The sequence below is a fragment of the Diceros bicornis genome, chromosome 19 (genome assembly GCF_020826845.1).
Source record: "Diceros bicornis minor isolate mBicDic1 chromosome 19, mDicBic1.mat.cur, whole genome shotgun sequence".
Classification (NCBI taxonomy): domain Eukaryota; kingdom Metazoa; phylum Chordata; class Mammalia; order Perissodactyla; family Rhinocerotidae; genus Diceros; species Diceros bicornis.
In genome coordinates this window covers 14310406-14327981 of record NC_080758.1, presented here as the reverse complement: position 1 = coordinate 14327981, position 17576 = coordinate 14310406, and the positions used below count along the sequence as shown (strand labels likewise).

Genomic DNA, 17576 nt, shown 5'->3' with positions numbered 1-17576 from the left:
TTTAATAAACTCATAAGAGAAAGCACATCATTGAAAAGACGCTCTACATGGAGTCTGACACGAAGCCGATCCTTCAAGACCCAAAACACCATCAAGGGGCTCTGGATTTAAGATGGACTTGCCCCAACCCCTGGGAAGCTGCTTTAACTGAATTACGTCTTAGAATCATCTTTAGCTTAATCATCCACCACACACTCAGGGTCTCCTGGAGAAATTTCCTTCAGACATCAGTGCGAGGAAGAGTTCTGCTTCATTTACTCAACTGGAGTGTTCTTCTATTTTTTGGAAAAGAAGAGATCTTTTAAGGGACTGTGTTTCTCTTTTTGCTTTGACTGCTAGGAAGCTCAAAGCCAAAACAGATGCCCAACTTTGCTAACTCTGAAGGGTGAAGTACATATTTCTCTACACAACCTTTCCCCACACCCCTCACTATTCTACCTTCATCTTTTACACTGATTCCTTTATATTCATCTGGTTTCATGGTTATGTATTCTTGTCAATCTGTCGCAAATCCTTTCCAGAAGAGGAATAAAACCAATCAATCAAAAGGTCTGTTCCAGAAAGAAAGGAACAGTGTAAATATATCATTCACAGGAATACTGCCATCTGTACCCAAATACTCCCACAAATCTCATGGAATAAATGCCACTCCTATTGTTCTCCGCAACATCAGCGTCGGTCCCTCAAACCCCAATCCACAGCATAATCGGATTTTTCCGAGGCCATCCATAAATCTGAGAGATGACTCGGGTGGTGTGGTGTCTATCCTTCCTGTCCTCATCAACTACTTCTCTCTTTGCCTCCATCCCACCATTCAGAGACATTTCGTCCTCTTTTGATGAGCTGCAGGAATTCTCTCTCCGTAACAACTGAGGCTCCAAGAAGCCCAGGCTGACCCAACCACAAAGGGAAGATTCTCAAAGCTCATCCCCAACTTGCTTTACGCAGCCAGACTAGGAAATCCCCAGGGGCAGAGAATCCAATCTTACTCAAGGGTTTGCTTGAGAAGCTAGCTCCCGTGCAAAGTCAGGCAGAGTCAAAAACTAAAGCTGGCTACGCCTTAAACTACTCACAAAGGACACAAGGTTTTATGGCTACAATGTCCAATTTGTCCTCAGGCAATGTTCCTCCTGGGCCCCCAATCAATGCTCCACTATCTTTCTTGGGCATGTAGGAAGCCCCTCATACCCACTTGCCAAGCAACTGAAAAATGTGCTGACTGCTTTGTCAATGGGAAGGACACCTTTCAAATCATCCACACGTTCCTTCTGGAGGGTTTGCCGACAGGCCTGGGCTGCGGCAGGCTTGAGGGCAGCCGCTGCTGGTGCCGTCTGTAACAGCAGCCACGGGAGCACTGCTGACCCTCAGGCAGTGAGTCTCAACCTGGGGGCGGGGGATTCTGCCTCCTAGGGGACATCAGGCAATGTCAAGACATTTTTGATGGCCACAATGGGGCAGGTGCTACTGGCATCCAATGGGTAGAGGCCAGGGATGCTGCGAAACATCCTCCAAAGCCCAGGACAGAGAATTATCCAGCACAAAATGTCAACAGGGCCAGGGCTGAGAAACCCTGGACTCAGGTCCATGCAAACGTGGTGGAACACCAACTCAGGTTCCCACCAGAGAATGCCCCTCCAATTTCTAGTGCCCCAAGAAGCACTCACCACTCGGGCACCACCTACCCAAATGGTCTCATATTCTAGTTAGAAAATGCACTTTGAGATGCCTGCAGCAGGAAGGCAGGAAAAGGAGGATGAACTCATCAAGACCTTTAAACTCAACACTTCTAACAAGTTTGGCCTTGTCAAACATCTAAAGGTTGACAAACACTTCAGGGAAATGAGTGAACACGTTGGGAAAGAAGTTGCTTAGGTTAAAAATGACTTGACCGCTAAAAGCATCTACTATTTCTAAAAGACTCATTTTTCTGCGCTCAAAATCAACATGTTAGGTACCAAGCAGGTAAAAGGTAGGCAGGCCCAGGTTAAGTCCTGGTCCTGTTCAGTAACTAGCTGGGTGACCTTGAGCCAGTCAAAGCTTTGCTGTGCCTCCTTCGTGATGTTAGAGGGTCGTATAACATTTGAAAAGACAAATGCAAGGTGGCATTCTAAACCAAATCAAGAAACTGGAAACTGGTACGTCACTTACCATCCTGCTTGGGAGATGGTTCTTTGGGTTCCTTCTTATTTTTTCGACCCTCCCGCCCAGAATGGTCTTCTCCTAAATCTATGACAAGTTCGCTCTCTGAATCGGAGTCCAGGCCCAAATGGACTGTTGGGGAATCCGTCTCATCTTTTCCCTTCAGTTTATCCTTTGTGGGATGGGGCGAGGGTTTTGCTTTTTCTGAAAAGTCCTTCTCGGGCTGGGGGCTTGCCTTTTCCTTGACAGAACACGGATCTGCCTTCTCGCTGGTTGGCGATGTGCTTTTCAGCTCCTCTTTAGTCTCCACTGGGTTTGCCAGTTTGGGCTTTTTTTTGACAGCAGATGGCTCTTTATCCACCCGACTGCCCTCTTTGTCTTCTGCCTCTTCTGGCTCATTCTTGGACTTCTGCTCCTCGTCACTGATAAACTCACTATCACTACTATCTGACTTCTCGGAATCCTCCGAATCGCTGTGCTCTACGGCCGTATAAACATCTTCTGAGATTTCATTTATGCCTAAATTCAAAAAGAAAACCCAGCATGTGGCGTAGTCACAAAATAAAGAGCAGGACCAAAAACGCAAACATTTTCCACGCCAAACGCTGGAATAAAAAAACACATCTCAAATCGCATCACAGTGGCCTGGTGGGGTTAGCAGCAAACTAAAGATGCAACTGACTACAGCTGACAAGTGGACTAAGGTTTGGAGAGCTTCAGTTACTAACACTCAGAGACGACACGGACCTAACAGCATAAATTTTAAATTGATGTGGAGCTAAATCTTTGCAACATTGACAGCTAATCAGGATGTAGAGAATGGGAGGGATGGAAGGCAACACTAGAGATAAGCTGTTAAAACAGACCCATTTTACAGATTAGAAAATAGAGGCCCAGAGCAATCAATGTCCTAGGACACGAAGAAAACCAGGACAGAGGCAAGGCCAGAACCCTGGGCTCCTAACTCGCCACCAGCGCTCTTCCCACACATTCCCAAAGCATTCAAGTCCTTCACCCTTTGTGTCCAGGGCTCAAAGAATAAGCCAAAGCCTTAGAGCAGAGGCTGCAAACTCACAGCCCACAAGCCACCACTGGCCAGCAGACATGTTTCTTTGGAAAGCAATGGTTTAGCCCACAGGGTATTTTGTTGTTTGTTTTTGAATTTAGAATGTGTTGCCCAATTCACAAATCAGGAAATTCTGTATAGAAATCAAGATGGCAGGCTTGTGATCGAAGACTAGATTTGGCCACTCTGGGTCAGAGGCCTGCAAGGCAACGGCTGGCTGGGGCCGAGAAGCCACTGGCCCTGCCTGGCTCCCCTCTCGCTCCCTGCACTGACGCAGAGGGTCAATTGCCAATGTGTTTGCACTGTTCCTCCATTTACAAGGGAGCCAAGAGGAAAGTCACACATTTCCATGTCTCTATCAAAAGAGAAAAAGACAAAATAGCAGGTGTTTCATACATGCACAAAAATGGGCAAAAGCGTATTTCCAACAATAGTTCCATTTAACTCATTTATGTTTCCTGTTCCCAGTAATGAGTGTCAGCCAGCTGTAGGTAAATAACACTAAATCCTAAAATTTTGAAGAGGAAATCCCAATCAACTCTTTACACTGTCTTCATTCTAGAGCAATGGCCACCATGAGTGGGGTCACTGTTGTGACCCAGACACAACGAAGGCAGACTTGCAAAAGGACAAAAGCCACCAACAGCCCAGGGCACTGGACACCAGCAGAATCATTGGGGAATTTTATCCGCCTCGACCAGGGCTCAATCAGAAACAGGAGAAGTCAAAATACAACAACCCAGATCTGCCATAATTTCTGGGTGCTACTAGGGCTTGTGCTCCTGGTAGCTAATGGCTGGACACAAGAACAAGCATGACCAAACCTGGGACAGGAAAAGCCTCGGTGCTGGAGCCCAAAGGATATGAACTCAAATCCCGCTCCCCCGCTTTTATTAGCTGTGCAACCCTGAACAAGTGACCTACCTCTCTGAGCCTCAGTTTCTTCATCTGCAAAATGGGACTGAAAATAGTGTTGACCTCCCAGGACAATCTATGCACGGTGTTTGGCACAGTGCAGGGTGCATAGGAAGCACTCGGGAAATGGAAATATTAAAAGTCTTATTAACAGTAGTAATAAATCAAGGAGTTAGACCAGCTGCGTGGAAGGACCCAAGACAGATATTTAAAGGGCCTGCAAAATGTCACCCATGCCACTCAATGCCCTAACCAAACAGGATACCCAACAAGGAATGCTCTCCTCTGGACAGCCCTGACAACTCCCAGCTACAGCTCTTTCTCACCCGAAGGTCCAGAGCACCCACTGGCATGTAAACCTCACCTTAGAGTGCCTCTCTCTCCTAAGACCTAGCCGTCCCCTACTTCTTTATACACGCCCTCCTGGCTTTGTTTACTTATTCAAGAAATATTCCAGAGCATCTACTATGTGCACAAGACCAGGTACCTTGGAGAAGGCAAATTCTCATAAGGCACCTCCCTGCCCTCAAGGGGCTTCCAGTCTAGATTGGGAGGGATACCCCCAAACAAAGGGACCACTGATGCTTCCCGGCAATAAAATACCAAAGGAGGTGGGCAGATAAGGAGGGCAATCAGAGGAGACTTCCTGGAGGAGGTGAGACCCAAGCTCAGCCTTAGGGACAGGATTCAGGTAGGCAGTATGAAGGCAGGAAGCACAGGGAAGGGAGGCAACAGGTACAGAAGCAGGATAGGTTTGCCAGGTGGGGAGCGGCCCGGTCTGGAGGGGAAGGGCTCTGTGTCGGACGTTTGTGGGACAGACGTGATCCTGATGTTGAGACACTGACGTGTACAGAGAGGGAGTGTGGAGTCAGACTCAGGAGGATCCTTCTGCTTCCAAACCTTCTCACAACCTGCACCCGAGTCTGCAGGCTGCTGCAACCAAAGAACAAACTCTGAGGAATTCAATGAGCCCTCCTGAACAATTAACTAGCAAATCTGAAGTATTGTGCCATGAGTGGAAATACATTTTAGTGGAACAAACAAGTCAAGGTTAAACCAGCTGCTAACAGCAGCCAGGATCCAACTCTTATTTCATCCGGGCGGTATTCCTAAATAATGATAATGATGATGATGATGATGATGATGATGATAATGCAAGCAAACCGGAAGACGTACCTAATTGTGCTTTGCAACTCTCTATCGTCTTGTCAAGATTTAGCTGGAATCTGCTGCGAATCTGCCGCTTGGGAGAGATGAGCGGAACAGGCGTGGCCTGCTGGACCGACTCACTCAGCTCCTTCAGATCCATCTCGGCCTTGCTTCGATCTGGAAAACACCAACACGCCCTCGTGAGACCAGGCACCAGGGGGATGAACAAACAAGGCCCATCACTTAGCTTCCACCTCGCAGGCATGTTTTAGAACATGGGGGGAACATCCTAAAACGTCTTTGTCGTTTGTCCCAACAATATCATCTGCGTAACGACACAGGCTGACTTGAAGATAACAGCCCGAGAAAACATTTGGCAGGTTTACTCAGTCTACTGAACAATCGCCTGGGTGGCTTTCAATAGTTGAAATGCACAATCCCAGCCAGATGGCTGTCTGCGGAACTCAGCATCATGAGGGATCTCGAAAGCCAAAGGTTACAGTAATGTGTTCAATCTCAGTATCAGCAGATCAGGTGACACTGAGTCTGGCCAGAGTGTGCTGTTAGCTCCAGGCCCAGATCAGGGAGGGCCTGTATCCAAGAGACGCTGGACCCCTCAGAGAATACACTGCTAAGTGGGGGCCCCAGCTCCTCATTTACCACGGAGGCTTCATTCTTCATTCTCAGTCAACCTAGTCTGCAGCTCAAATTAGAAAGGGAGGGAAAAGAGAAGAGAGGCAGAGCTTCTGGCCAGTCAGCAGGACCTCCCTTTGGCTCACCTCATCCATCTGAGAAAAGGCAAACAGATTAGCCCTGGATGTGAAATCCGTGTTTTCCCGCTCAGATAACAGGCCAGGCTTCTCGCCCTAATCCCAGGCAAAGGCGTCTGACTGATGACATGGGCCCAGGGGTCCTGGCCCCCACTTCTGCCGTGGGCTCTCTGTACGACCAACAGGACCAGATTCCAAAGGGTCCGTGAGCTCGCATTTCTTGAATTTCTTCCCCACCTCCTCTGCCGCCTCCTCTAGTGCCCCCAAAGCATAAGAAGGGGACAAAATGAAAGTGGCTGCAAAGGCCCAGAAGGCAATGAGAGACTGTGCAGGCAGGGAGCACTGTCTTTTCACCCTGCCTGCCACCCCCGGCATCCCCTTCAGAGAATATGGGACATCTGCCCTACGCTGGCTGGTCCCAAAAAACCAGTCAGAAAGCATGCGGCATCCATCAGAGACAGAGAGGAGAAGCCACCTCTAATGGCTTGCTCCCACCAGCTGTGAGCTCACTGCTTGACCTTCCTCCATCTCCCTGCTACCGACCCAGATGCCCGCTCCATCCTCCAGGCTGGGGAAGAGGCCCAGGATACGGGCCGAGAGCCGGACTGCAGGGCTTTCAAAGCCTTCACGCTCTCTCCTCGTTTTAGTTTTGTTTTCCAACACGACCCACACACCTTCCCCTTCACCCAGAAGGGGCATTCTCTTACACTGCATCTAGAGATTCGTTCCTTCAAAGAGACCAGAGGTGGCCTCACAAAAGCCCCACCCAACCCACTCATAGGTGCCCAGAGCCAACAAATTGCTTCGACTTAATTCTATCAGCATAATGAGGTTCCCACCAACTAAGATTAGGAAGGGCCCTTTCCCCAAAACACACTCCGGCTTGGCCGCCAAGGAGATTCCAGAAGTGAATGCTCAAAGGAAGCAGAGACAGCATCCTTGTTCAAGAAAAGGCTCTAAAAAACATATCTGCGTACGTGCGTGTGCATATATGTGCATGTGTGTGCATGTGTGTGTGTGCCCCTATGTGCACGCACGTGCCCATCAGGGGCTCTTCACAGAGCCTATCAGGGCCGGACTGGGGACGCTCACAGAGAAGACGGTGTGAATGCACAGCCACTTCAGAGGAGGGAAGAACGTCCATTCAAATTTACTGGAGAAGCACCTTACAAAGAGAATAGAGAGAGTAAAACAATAATAAAACAGGAAGGGGAAGGAGGAGGAGGAGGACCAGGGGGAAAAACGGGGGGGGGGGGCAGATTAAAGAGCTGTACGAGCAGGACTTAAGGACTTCAACAGCTGAGCTGCGACTGTGACAGCAAAAGGGGAAGGATATGAGGCCTGTCTCGTAATTTCTGCTCTCAGAAATGAGGACGCATACTAGATTCCAGAGGGAAAAGGCAGCCTTTTTTAGTATAAAGCTGGAAAAGATGTATCTCACAAAAACACCTTCCACGAATGGGGGCGGAGGGGCTGCCCAAGTGAGATGCTCATCGGCATCCTCAAGAACATTCCTGTGTGGTTAACAGATTCCACACAGCAGTTACTGAAACACACCATCTAGCCTACCAGGAGTCAGCAAACTTGTTCTGTAAAGGGCCAGAGAATAAATTAGGCTCGGAAGGCTCTGCTGCAAAGGCGCCTATAAACAATATGTTAACAATGAGTGTGACTGTGTTCCAATAAAACTTTATTTACACAAACAGGTGGAGGGCCAGATTTGGTCCACAGGCTGTAAAATTTCCCATCCCCTGTGCTAGTCCAGCGACTGCTAAACTTGGCTGCACACTGAAACTGCCTGTAGAGCTTTAAAAAAATCCTCATGCCTGGGCCCCACCCCCAGAGAGTCTGAATTAACTGGCCTGGGGGAAGGCCTGGACATGGGCCTTTAAAAAGTTCCCCAGGTGATTCTAATTGGCAGTTAAGGTTGAGAACCTCTGTATTAGACCAATCTTCTACATGAGTGCAGAAAAACATAATTTGCCATAACCCTTGGGTATCTGTGTTAACAGTATCCTTCTAAACCTCAGGGTTCATAAAAAGAGACCTACACCTCACCAAGATAATTGTGTGTCCACAGTAAATGCAATCTCTTAATTTTAGCCTAAAAAGACTGAACTCTGGAATATTCATCATCAAGAGGAATGAAAAGGTAAAACACCTCATTTTACAAAATAAGGTTTCTCCCATCAATAAGCTACCATAATGTTTATTTTAACAAGAAGCCACCAAAAGCCAGGGGGCTGGGATCAGGTGCCCTCAAGCAGACCTTCAGGAGTTTAGACAAATGTAATTATCCTTCTCCAACTTCAGCTGCGTTTTCACTCTCCTCCAGGGAGAAAAGAAGAGCTTCTCTTTCTCGTTTAGCTCCAGGAGCTTATCAGGACTTCTTCCACCCCTGCCCTTCTATATCTGGAATATCTTCAGAATCCACCCTTGCTGCCAACATTTTGAACTTTTCAGCTGATATGAAGACAGCTTAGGCTATAAATGGAAACCAGGGATAAAAAATACCCATGCTAGGGAAAGAGGCCCGATCTTACATTTCTGGAGGGAGCATACATCAGAACCACCCCTTCAGAGGGCAATTTGGCAGCATCTCTCAAAATGTCAGCCACACGTGGCCTCTGACCTGCAGCTCCACTTCTAGGAATTTATCCTATGGATACACTCCCGTGTGGGCAAAAGGGTCTTCCCTGTCGCTGTTTTCAACAGCAAAAATGGAAAACACCTGAGAGTCAATAAGCACGGTGCCTGGATAAATCAGTTACAGTTCACCTTGAAATGCATTAAAATACAGCTGCTAAAATAAAACTGCAGCAGATCTTTACGTGCTGATATAGAAAGACAACCTGTTAAATGAAATAGAAGGTGACAATCGGTAGAGCACGTTAGCCCTGGTGTGGAGGAGACAAGAAGGAACTGGAATACAAACATGAATATCTGTGTTCTCGGGGTTTCTCACTCTTGGCACCATTGACATCTGGGGCTGGAGAAGTCTCTGTTGTGGAGGGGAGGGGGATGGGGGCGGGGCTGTCCTGTGCCTTGTGGGATGTTGAGCAGCATCCTTGGCCTCCACCCACGAGATGCCAGTAGCATCCACATCCCAGTTGTGACAATAAAAAAGTCTCGAGACATTGCCAAATGTCCCCTGGGAGACAAAAATGACCCAGGCTGAGAACCCCTGGTATTTATCTAGAAGAGTTCTCCAGGGGCCGGCTGCTGGTTTAGCGGTTAGGTGCGCGCACTCCGCTTTGGCAGCCCAGGGTTCGCAGGTTCGGATCCCAGGCGCACGTTGACACATCGCTTGTCTAGCCATGCTGTGGCGGCGTCCCATATAAAACAGAGGCAGATGGGTACAGATGTTAGCTCAGGGCTAATCTTCCTCACACACACAAAAGAGAGTTCTCCAAGGAGACTAAAAAGAGGCAGCAGTGGTCACCTGTGGGGACAGGGTACACAGGCAGGCGATGCAGAGGTTGCAGACAGACTGGCTTTCCTTTAAACATCTTTCTGTACTTGGAAATTTCTCTTACCACATGCGTTCATTACTTATAAAAACAAAATAAACTTTTTAAACGAAAAATATTAGCACTTCTTTTTCGGTTAAAAAAAATAAATCACCTTTGTTCAAAAGCTGTAGGCAGATTACAATGGATGGACTTCCAGGAGCCACAACACGGTGGCTCCTTCAAGGGAAGGATATCATTCAGACAAGAGAACCTGACAGATGCTCTCCTACCAATCAGAGCTAAGGAGAGAGCTTCCTCACCTCATTCACTGTAAAAAAAAAAAAACAAACAAACAAAAAAAAAACAAACACAAGACAACATCTGGGAAACCTGGGCCCCCGGCTCTACATCCACTCAAAGAATGCCAGACTTCCAAAGTATGGCTTTATGCAGAGAAAGAAAGGCAGCCTCGTGTCAGCGACTCAGAACAGCGGAGGGACACACAGGCAGAAATGCCCCGTCTGACACCTCGCCACTGCTCCCCTGGCATTTCGGCATCTCTGGCGGAGCATCAAGGCACGTCCTTGTCACTAACAGGACTACTGAACTGCTGCATTTGTTCAGCCCAAAGCAATACCCTCTGTGAGATAAGAGGAGATAAGAGGATTCCCAAAGAAAGCAAACAGGAGTCTAGAAGAAGAAAAGAACCAGGCCCTCCCCCTCTCTCCTAGTCTCACGAACTCATTCTTATTTATGACCTATTTATAATTGCTGGGTCACAGAAGGGGCCAGAACAATCCACCTGGTTTTGGAGCAGAGAAGGGAAGCCCAAGACAGCAGGTGAGGGGCCTGTACCTTAGCAAGCAGGGCCAGAACGGTCTGTGTCAAGCACCCAAATTAATTATGACGACCCCTGGGCTGGTTTTTGTATTTTCGGTTGTATTTGTTTGTGCGGCCCAAGTAGAATTTTTGTTTGTAATGAAATTGATGCTCAATCTTAAAAACTAGGAGCATTCATGTAAAACTCCGGATTTCTGTTTTTCTTGAAAATCCAGAGTCTGACAACACAGGTTCAACTGGTGGGAGCTGCTTCCTTTAGAAAAGCACTTTGACCTCCCTGTGATGGCCCATTCCCAATCTTCACCTTCCCCCCTGACCCCAAGAGCCCATGAAGGTCAAAACACGGCCCTGACTTGTAGCATTTCAGTTCCTGTCTCTGGGTTAAGAGCCAAAGCCACACAGCAGACAGGCCTGAGTCTAAAGGCCAAACTTGACCCCAAACCGTGTGTGATCCTGGGTGGGTAACTCAGCTTCTCTCTGCCTGTTTCCACTTCTGTGAAATGGGGCTACTATTACCTACCTTGAAGGTTGCTGTATTTTTTTAATAGTTTTAATTTACAGAGAGTAAAATTCACTTTTTGGGAAACACAGTCCTGTGAGTGATGACACCTACAGAGAATCATGTAACCACCACCTCAAACAGAATGCAGAACAATCCATCAGCCAAAGAATCCCTTTTTGATTTGTAGTTAACCCCTGTAATTTTCCAGTTACTTCTTTTCATGAAATACTGTTTCGTTGGATATAATAATGTCGGCATGATCCCTGACACTTGGTCTCATTTCTGTCTGCTCAAAGTAGTTACACGGATGCCAGGCATAATCAAGCCCCACAAAGCATTTGCTCCATCCAGGGGTGAGCCCTTGAGAATTATTTAACATTTCCCTCCACTTTGCAATTTTTCTACCCATCCACAGCACTTTTCACCAGTCCCTATCTGATCCTCTTCCCTTAGGTAACTGAAATCCCAGCCCTTAAAAGGCCCACATTCCCAATGCTTTCGTTCCCGCTGACAAAACAAGCTTGTGCCCGAGAAGGGTAAAAGCTATCAGGGAGCTTCTGCACCAAGGAGCCTCGGATTCCGCCATGCCCACCCACCGAAACACATGACAGGAAGAAATCTTCCACTCCCACCGCGGGTCAAGGCAAACCGAAAGACCCACGGCATCACGAGGATGCCCAGGGACGGCCTGGTTTAGGAAAGGAGCTATTCTTGCCACACATGACTGGCAGAGAGGAAACACGACCGTGAGAACGCCCCCGCACCGCATTTCTTTTCAGGGCGCGGAGGCGGGAGGAGGGTATGAGAAAGCAAACCACACTGTTGAGAACATGAATGCTCCCCAGGGTAGCAAATGAGTTCCCTTTGGTTCAAGTGAGGAATTCCCGGAGCCCCTAGAGCTACCACCCCGATTGTCCCATCACACCCAGGCTGCACTAACAGGTGACCCGGGGGGGGGACAAGGCACTGGCTTCTATGGAGACAAGGGCTTGCTCCAGCCCTGCCTCCTTCTGGCTCTGTGATCCTGGGCACCTGGAGCGCCTCTCCAGACAGCAGTTTCTCCATCTGAAAATGGCAGTGCAGGACCAGATGAACCCGGAGGGCACTGACCACCAGAGGCTGTGAGTTCACGCTGGAGCATCACTCCACACAGGTGGCCGCCACTCCCTTTCTAAAACCCTGTATACTCGAGGCCTCAGGGACAACATACTCCCCAGGTGTCGCTTTCTCCTTGTCCACTGCTCCTTTTCAGCCTCCTTGCTCACTTCTCCTCTCCCTGATGTCTACGTGCTCAAGTATCCCCGGCCCTCACTCTTTCTTCATGCTCGAGACCAGGGTCTCTCAACCTCAGCACTACTGCCACTGGGGCCGGATAATTCTCTATTGTGGGGCTGTCCTGTACATTGTAGCATGTTTAGCAGCATCCCTGGCCTCCACCCACTAGATGCCAGGAGCATCCCCCTCCCAGGCCCGCCAGTTGTGAGAACTACTGCTCTAACCCAATCCCATGTATAAATCAAGATTCCCAGAACGACACCTCCTGCCCTGACCTGGCCTCAGGGCATCCTGACTCCTGCCTCCGACTGCCCTCCTGACCTCTCCACCAAGGAGTCCAGCAGGCACCTCAAACTTACAGAATCTAAAACTGAACTCTTGGCTCCTGCTTCTCCTGCCGCTCCCCAATCTGTCAACACAGTCACTGGCATAACCCAGTAATTCTTTGTCGTGGGGGCCTGTTCTATGTATTTTACCCACTAGATGTCAGTAGCAACCTCTCCCCAAGTTGTGACAACCAAAACTATCTCCAGGCATTGCTAAGTGTTCCCTGGGGGAGGGAGGGTTGCCCCTGGTTGAGAACGGCCAGCATAGGCTATTCTCAACCAGCAGCCAGAGAGGTCCTTCTGAAATGCTGAGTCAGTTCACATCCCTCCTCTGCTCAAACCGCTCCAACCCCAGAGCCTACCCGGTCCTGTGCTCTCTGACCTCATTTCCTAACCTTCTCCCCCTCACCCACTGGGACAGGCCACCTGGGCCTCCTTGCCACTCCTATAACACACCAAGTTCATCTGTACCCTATGGCTTGTAATTTCCTTGTTCCTTCTAGAACGTTCTTCCTCCTGATACTAGCATGGTTGGTTTTTCCTGTCATGCAAATCTCTACTCAAACATCACCTCCTCAATGGCCTTCTCTAACCACTGTCTCTTGCACCCCACGCCCATCCCGCCCATCTCTCTCCTTATCACATTAACACATTTTCCCTTCTAGGATGGCATGAATTGTGTTGTTTATCTACCTTGATTACTATCCCTCCCTGTCTAGAACCAAGCTCCATAAGAGCAGGGCCCTTGCTCACCACTTTCTGCCCCATGCCTAAAACAGTACACAGCACAGAATAGATGCTCAGTAAAAATCTGAGCTCATGATGGAATGAATCAATAAAATAACTTCATAGTTACTGTTTAGCATTTCTCGTGCCAATTTTTGCTAAAGATTTTGGCCTAAGGTAGTGCTTTTAAAACAACCAACCGAAACCCAAGAGGTCTAAAAAACACTACCAAGTCAGGGGATGAAGACCAGCATTTAAAAAAAAATTAGGGGCCAGCTCCATGGTGTAGTGGTTAAGCTTGCCGCACTCCGCTTCGGCGGCCCGGGTTCTCGGGTTCATGAACGTACACCACTCATCAGCCATGCTGTGGCGGTGACCCACAAGAAAAGAGAGGAAGATTGGCACAGATGTTAGTTCAGGGCTAATCTTCCTCAGCAAAAAAAAAAAAAAAAAAAGAAGAAGAAGAAGAAGAGAATTGAGGAAATAATATATCAGAATATATTGCACATAGGAAAGGTCAATATTGATTCATAAAAGTTGATATATATCAAGTGTGTGTATACATATATAACTTTAATACATATATATTTACATACATAAGAACTGGGTTACTGTGGTCAAGGGCAAGTAAGATTGTAAACACTGGCTTAACATCCTTCAAGGTAAAACAACTTTGCATGGCAACCAGCCCCAGGAATCCCTTACTTGTTCCTTTTATTGATCTCTCTTCATCTTCATCCACTGTACCTTTTAATAGTGTGCACAGAGAAAAGAGTTCAGAGTTCAAGAACCACACACAGAGGCCAGCCCGGTGGCGTAGCGGTTAAGTTCGTGCACTCTGCTTCAGTGGCCCGAGGTTCACCAGTTTGGATCCTGGGCGTGGACCTATGCACCGCTCATCAAGCCATGCTGAGGCGGTGTCCCACACAGAGCAACTAGAAGGATGTACAACTATGACATACAACTAGCTACTGGGGCTTTGGGGAGAAAAGGAAAAAAGGAGGAAGATTGGCAACAGATATTAGCTCAGGGCCAATCTTCCCCCACTCCCTCCAAAAAAAAGAAAAAAAAGAACCACACACAAAAGAGAACATTGCAACTCGCAAAAATATTCACAGGTGCCACAGAAAGAGACTTGCAAAGATTCCAACTGACCCAGGTTAAGATTCAGGATGCTTCCAGTGGTGGACGTTTTGTCCGTTTTCGTCGTGATTGGCGCTGATGCTTGAGGAGAGAAAGGTTTCGGGCTGTCAGATAAACTGCCGGCTTGTCCTGTCTTCGTGGAGGCTGGTGAAGCTGAAAAAGTATGTTAATTGTTAAAAGACAGGTTTACAAATAAATACACAAATAAAACTTGTAGGTGTGGGGTAGCGGGAGAGAAGAGAAATTGTATTTGATCTCAGCAAGGCCTCCAAGTACCACGGATGGGGAGGAGCGGGAAGCGCTGGCCATTTATTTCAGGCAAAGGGCTTTAACCCAACGTTCAACCGTTAAAGCCACAGAGGAAGAGGGCCTCCCAGTCATTCCATCAGACACAAAGCTCTAAGACAAATTGGCTAAGCCGCCACTGAAATTGGTTTGGCCCATTCACGGGTGTAAATCTCACAATAAACAGCGATTAAACCAGCCCCCACCACGGTCCAGATGCAGAGACAGGAGCCAGGTTCACAAACGGCATGTCATCCGTTGGTGGGAGACGCAAGGGCCGGCTCACACGGCCACTGCACCCCTGGGAGATGTAGGGCTTCCCATTTCAAAGGTCCTGCAACGCTGAATGGACCAGCAGCACCAGATGGAGCAAGGGGAAGCTGGTAAATCACCTCTCTCCTTACTGTGCTTCAAACTTTCACAGGGGGACAGAGAGTCGTACCTACAGCCGAGTCTTTTAAAAATACCTTAAAACTACCCACATACTGCTCCCCTGAGCCTCGTCCACTGGGTGGGGAGAGGGAGGACAGAAACCAAACCATTTAACAAAGCCAAGTGTTCAGACGGGCCAACTAGAGCCTCCTAGAGATCCCTTAGGTCCTGCCCCTTTGCCTAAAGGGCTCGACATTATTGGGATGGTCTTGCGTGACAGGCAACAAAACAGCCAGCTCTGCTCAGATGCACAAGAAACTCGACTCTGAGGCAATCTGGTCCTTAAGAGAAAGCTGTTGATGGCAGAGGGGCTGGGAACCGAGAAGTCTCAGGGACTTCAAAGCACTGACACTTTGATGGGCGCTCGCCATGGTTTCCTCACCTGCCACAGGGAGATCCTCAGAGTGAGGAGTCAATGAGTGAAACCCGTACCCCAGCTCCACCAATCAATACACGTGAGCTAACCTCAGCTCTCGTGCCAGGACCTGCCAACACTGTCTTAAACGTAACAGAATGGGAAAGACCCTAGACACGGAGAGAAGTGGATTCAAGAATAGACCAGGAGCCAGACACTGGGTTCAAATCCCAGCTCTGCTCCTCACTTGCTGTGTGACTTTGGGCAAGTTACCTGACATCTCTGAATCTCCTTTCCTGGTAGCTGCAAAGAGGGATACTGATAATACAAAAGGACTGATAAAAGTACCTGCCTCATCAAGTTGCAAGAATCAAATAAATTAATCAATCATCTAAACAGTGCCCGGCATCTATTAAGTACAATATTATTGTTTGCTATTAGTGTAGTATTATTTTCTATTTCCCCATTAACCTCTAGGGCTTTGGTTTCAATCATCTAAACCAGTGGGTCTCAGCCAGGAATGACTTTGCCCTCCAGGGCACACTGGGCAACGTCTGCAGACTTTTGGCTGTTACACTCAGGGAGGCGGGTCCTACTGCATCTCATACGCAGAGACCAGGGATACTGCTCAACATCCCACAACGCACAGCCCCCAGAACAAATAATCATCTTTGGCCCCAAATGTCAATAGTGCTGAGGTTGATAACTCCACAGAGGGATGAAGCAGATGTCTCTCTGGGCATCCTTTACCTCGTCTGCAAGTGAGGAGAGGAGAGGGGATTAGGTGAGCTAATCCCCATCAACTGGTGCTCAGCAAGTGCTCAATAAACAAGAAATTATTTTGAAGAATTAAGTTTTTTAAAATACTAAATTAAATCAGGTTTACTGTAAGGATTAGCAAATGCCTGGCCCAGCATACACCCCTCTCTCAACTAAGGGCTGTTATCATTATTACTGTTACTACCACAGGTATTCTAACCACTGATACTGTAACAACAAGTCGAACTAAAGAGCTTGTTACAAAGAAACAAGAAAAAATAAAGACAAAGCTATTTCAAAATATTTAAGTATTACCAATAAAATCTTAATAGTATTAAGATTTTTTTTATTATTACTCATTCATTTATGTTCTACCTGCTTCCAAAAGAGATCTGCAGTGGCTGAAAACATGGGCGTGGTCTATTCCCCACGAGGATTAAAGTCCATATTCTCTTTAGCAAACGAGCAAGCAGGCCCGGCAGGGAGGGTCTCACATTATCAGAAGGGATGTTTGTGGCTGCAGGGGCCTTGGACATGGAAGCCCAATCTCCCACGGCAGCAGGAACAGAACCATCCAAAGGTGCTGTCGCACACAGCACTCAACCTAGGGAGTCCACGTTCCCCTGCCTAATAGGGCAAGCTAGACAAGTAAAAAGGAGAGGCTGGCAGGCAGTCTAGCCGAGCCCTACCCTACTTGTCCTGCAGGGGATTTTAGAAAGAACATGGGGAAAGTCATTATCTTTATAATTCTGCATATATATGTATTCATCTCTAGTTTAAAAATAATAATTGGAATAGTGAGCCTTTAATTGCATAGACATATAAAGTTTCCTTTGTTAATAAAACTTAAGTATTGAAGGTTCAAGAAACGTTCTAAAATTTAAAAAAAATTTTTAAACGTAGCACTTGGATACGGCAAGAATAAGGGGGATAGGAGAACACTGGTTCCCCATGGAGATGAGTCTGGTTCCCTCTCCACCTAGCCAGCAAAGGGCAGGGGCCACCCTCACAGGCATCTGGAATGCAGTGCTTCATGTAATTAGGAGAGGGACAGCACCTCGGGGTCACCTAGCAACCCCGGGTCCCACAATGCACAGCTCTCCTCTAAGAAAGCAATGGCCCGGGCCGGCCCCGTGGCTTAGCAGTTAAGTGCGCGCATTCCGCTGCTGGAAGCCGGTGTTTAGATCCCAGGTGCGCACCGACGCACCGCTTCTCCGGCCATGCTGAGGCCGTGTCCCACATACAGCAACTAGAAGGATGTGTAGCTATGACATATAACTATCTACTGGGGCTTTGGGGGAAAAAATAAATAAGTAAAATTATAAAATAAAGCAATGGCCTGTGTCCACCCCTGAGTGCCACGTGCCCCACCTCCCCAGTTTGTGAAAGACCCTGGCCCTGCCTCAACCTCCCCATATCAGTTAATGCTACGACCACTCACC

The 17576-nt window shown here is 47.9% G+C and overlaps 1 protein-coding gene across 22 annotated transcripts in view; it reads right to left on the bottom strand.

Annotated features, from left to right (window-relative positions):
• ZMYND8 (zinc finger MYND-type containing 8) overlaps positions 1 to 17576 on the bottom strand; it is a 127956-nt gene that overhangs the window by 27595 nt on the left and 82785 nt on the right. For 18 of the 22 annotated variants that reach the window (XM_058562535.1, XM_058562537.1, XM_058562541.1 and 15 more), the window contains 3 exons: positions 14316 to 14456; positions 5297 to 5446; positions 2149 to 2658 (listed from right to left, as the gene is read on the bottom strand). In XM_058562535.1, the coding sequence (XP_058418518.1) occupies positions 2149 to 2658; positions 5297 to 5446; positions 14316 to 14456 (801 nt within the window). The remainder of the gene's footprint in view (positions 1 to 2148; positions 2659 to 5296; positions 5447 to 14315; positions 14457 to 17576) is intronic. The other 4 variants (XM_058562550.1, XM_058562554.1, XM_058562555.1 and 1 more) reach the window with 2 other exon arrangements.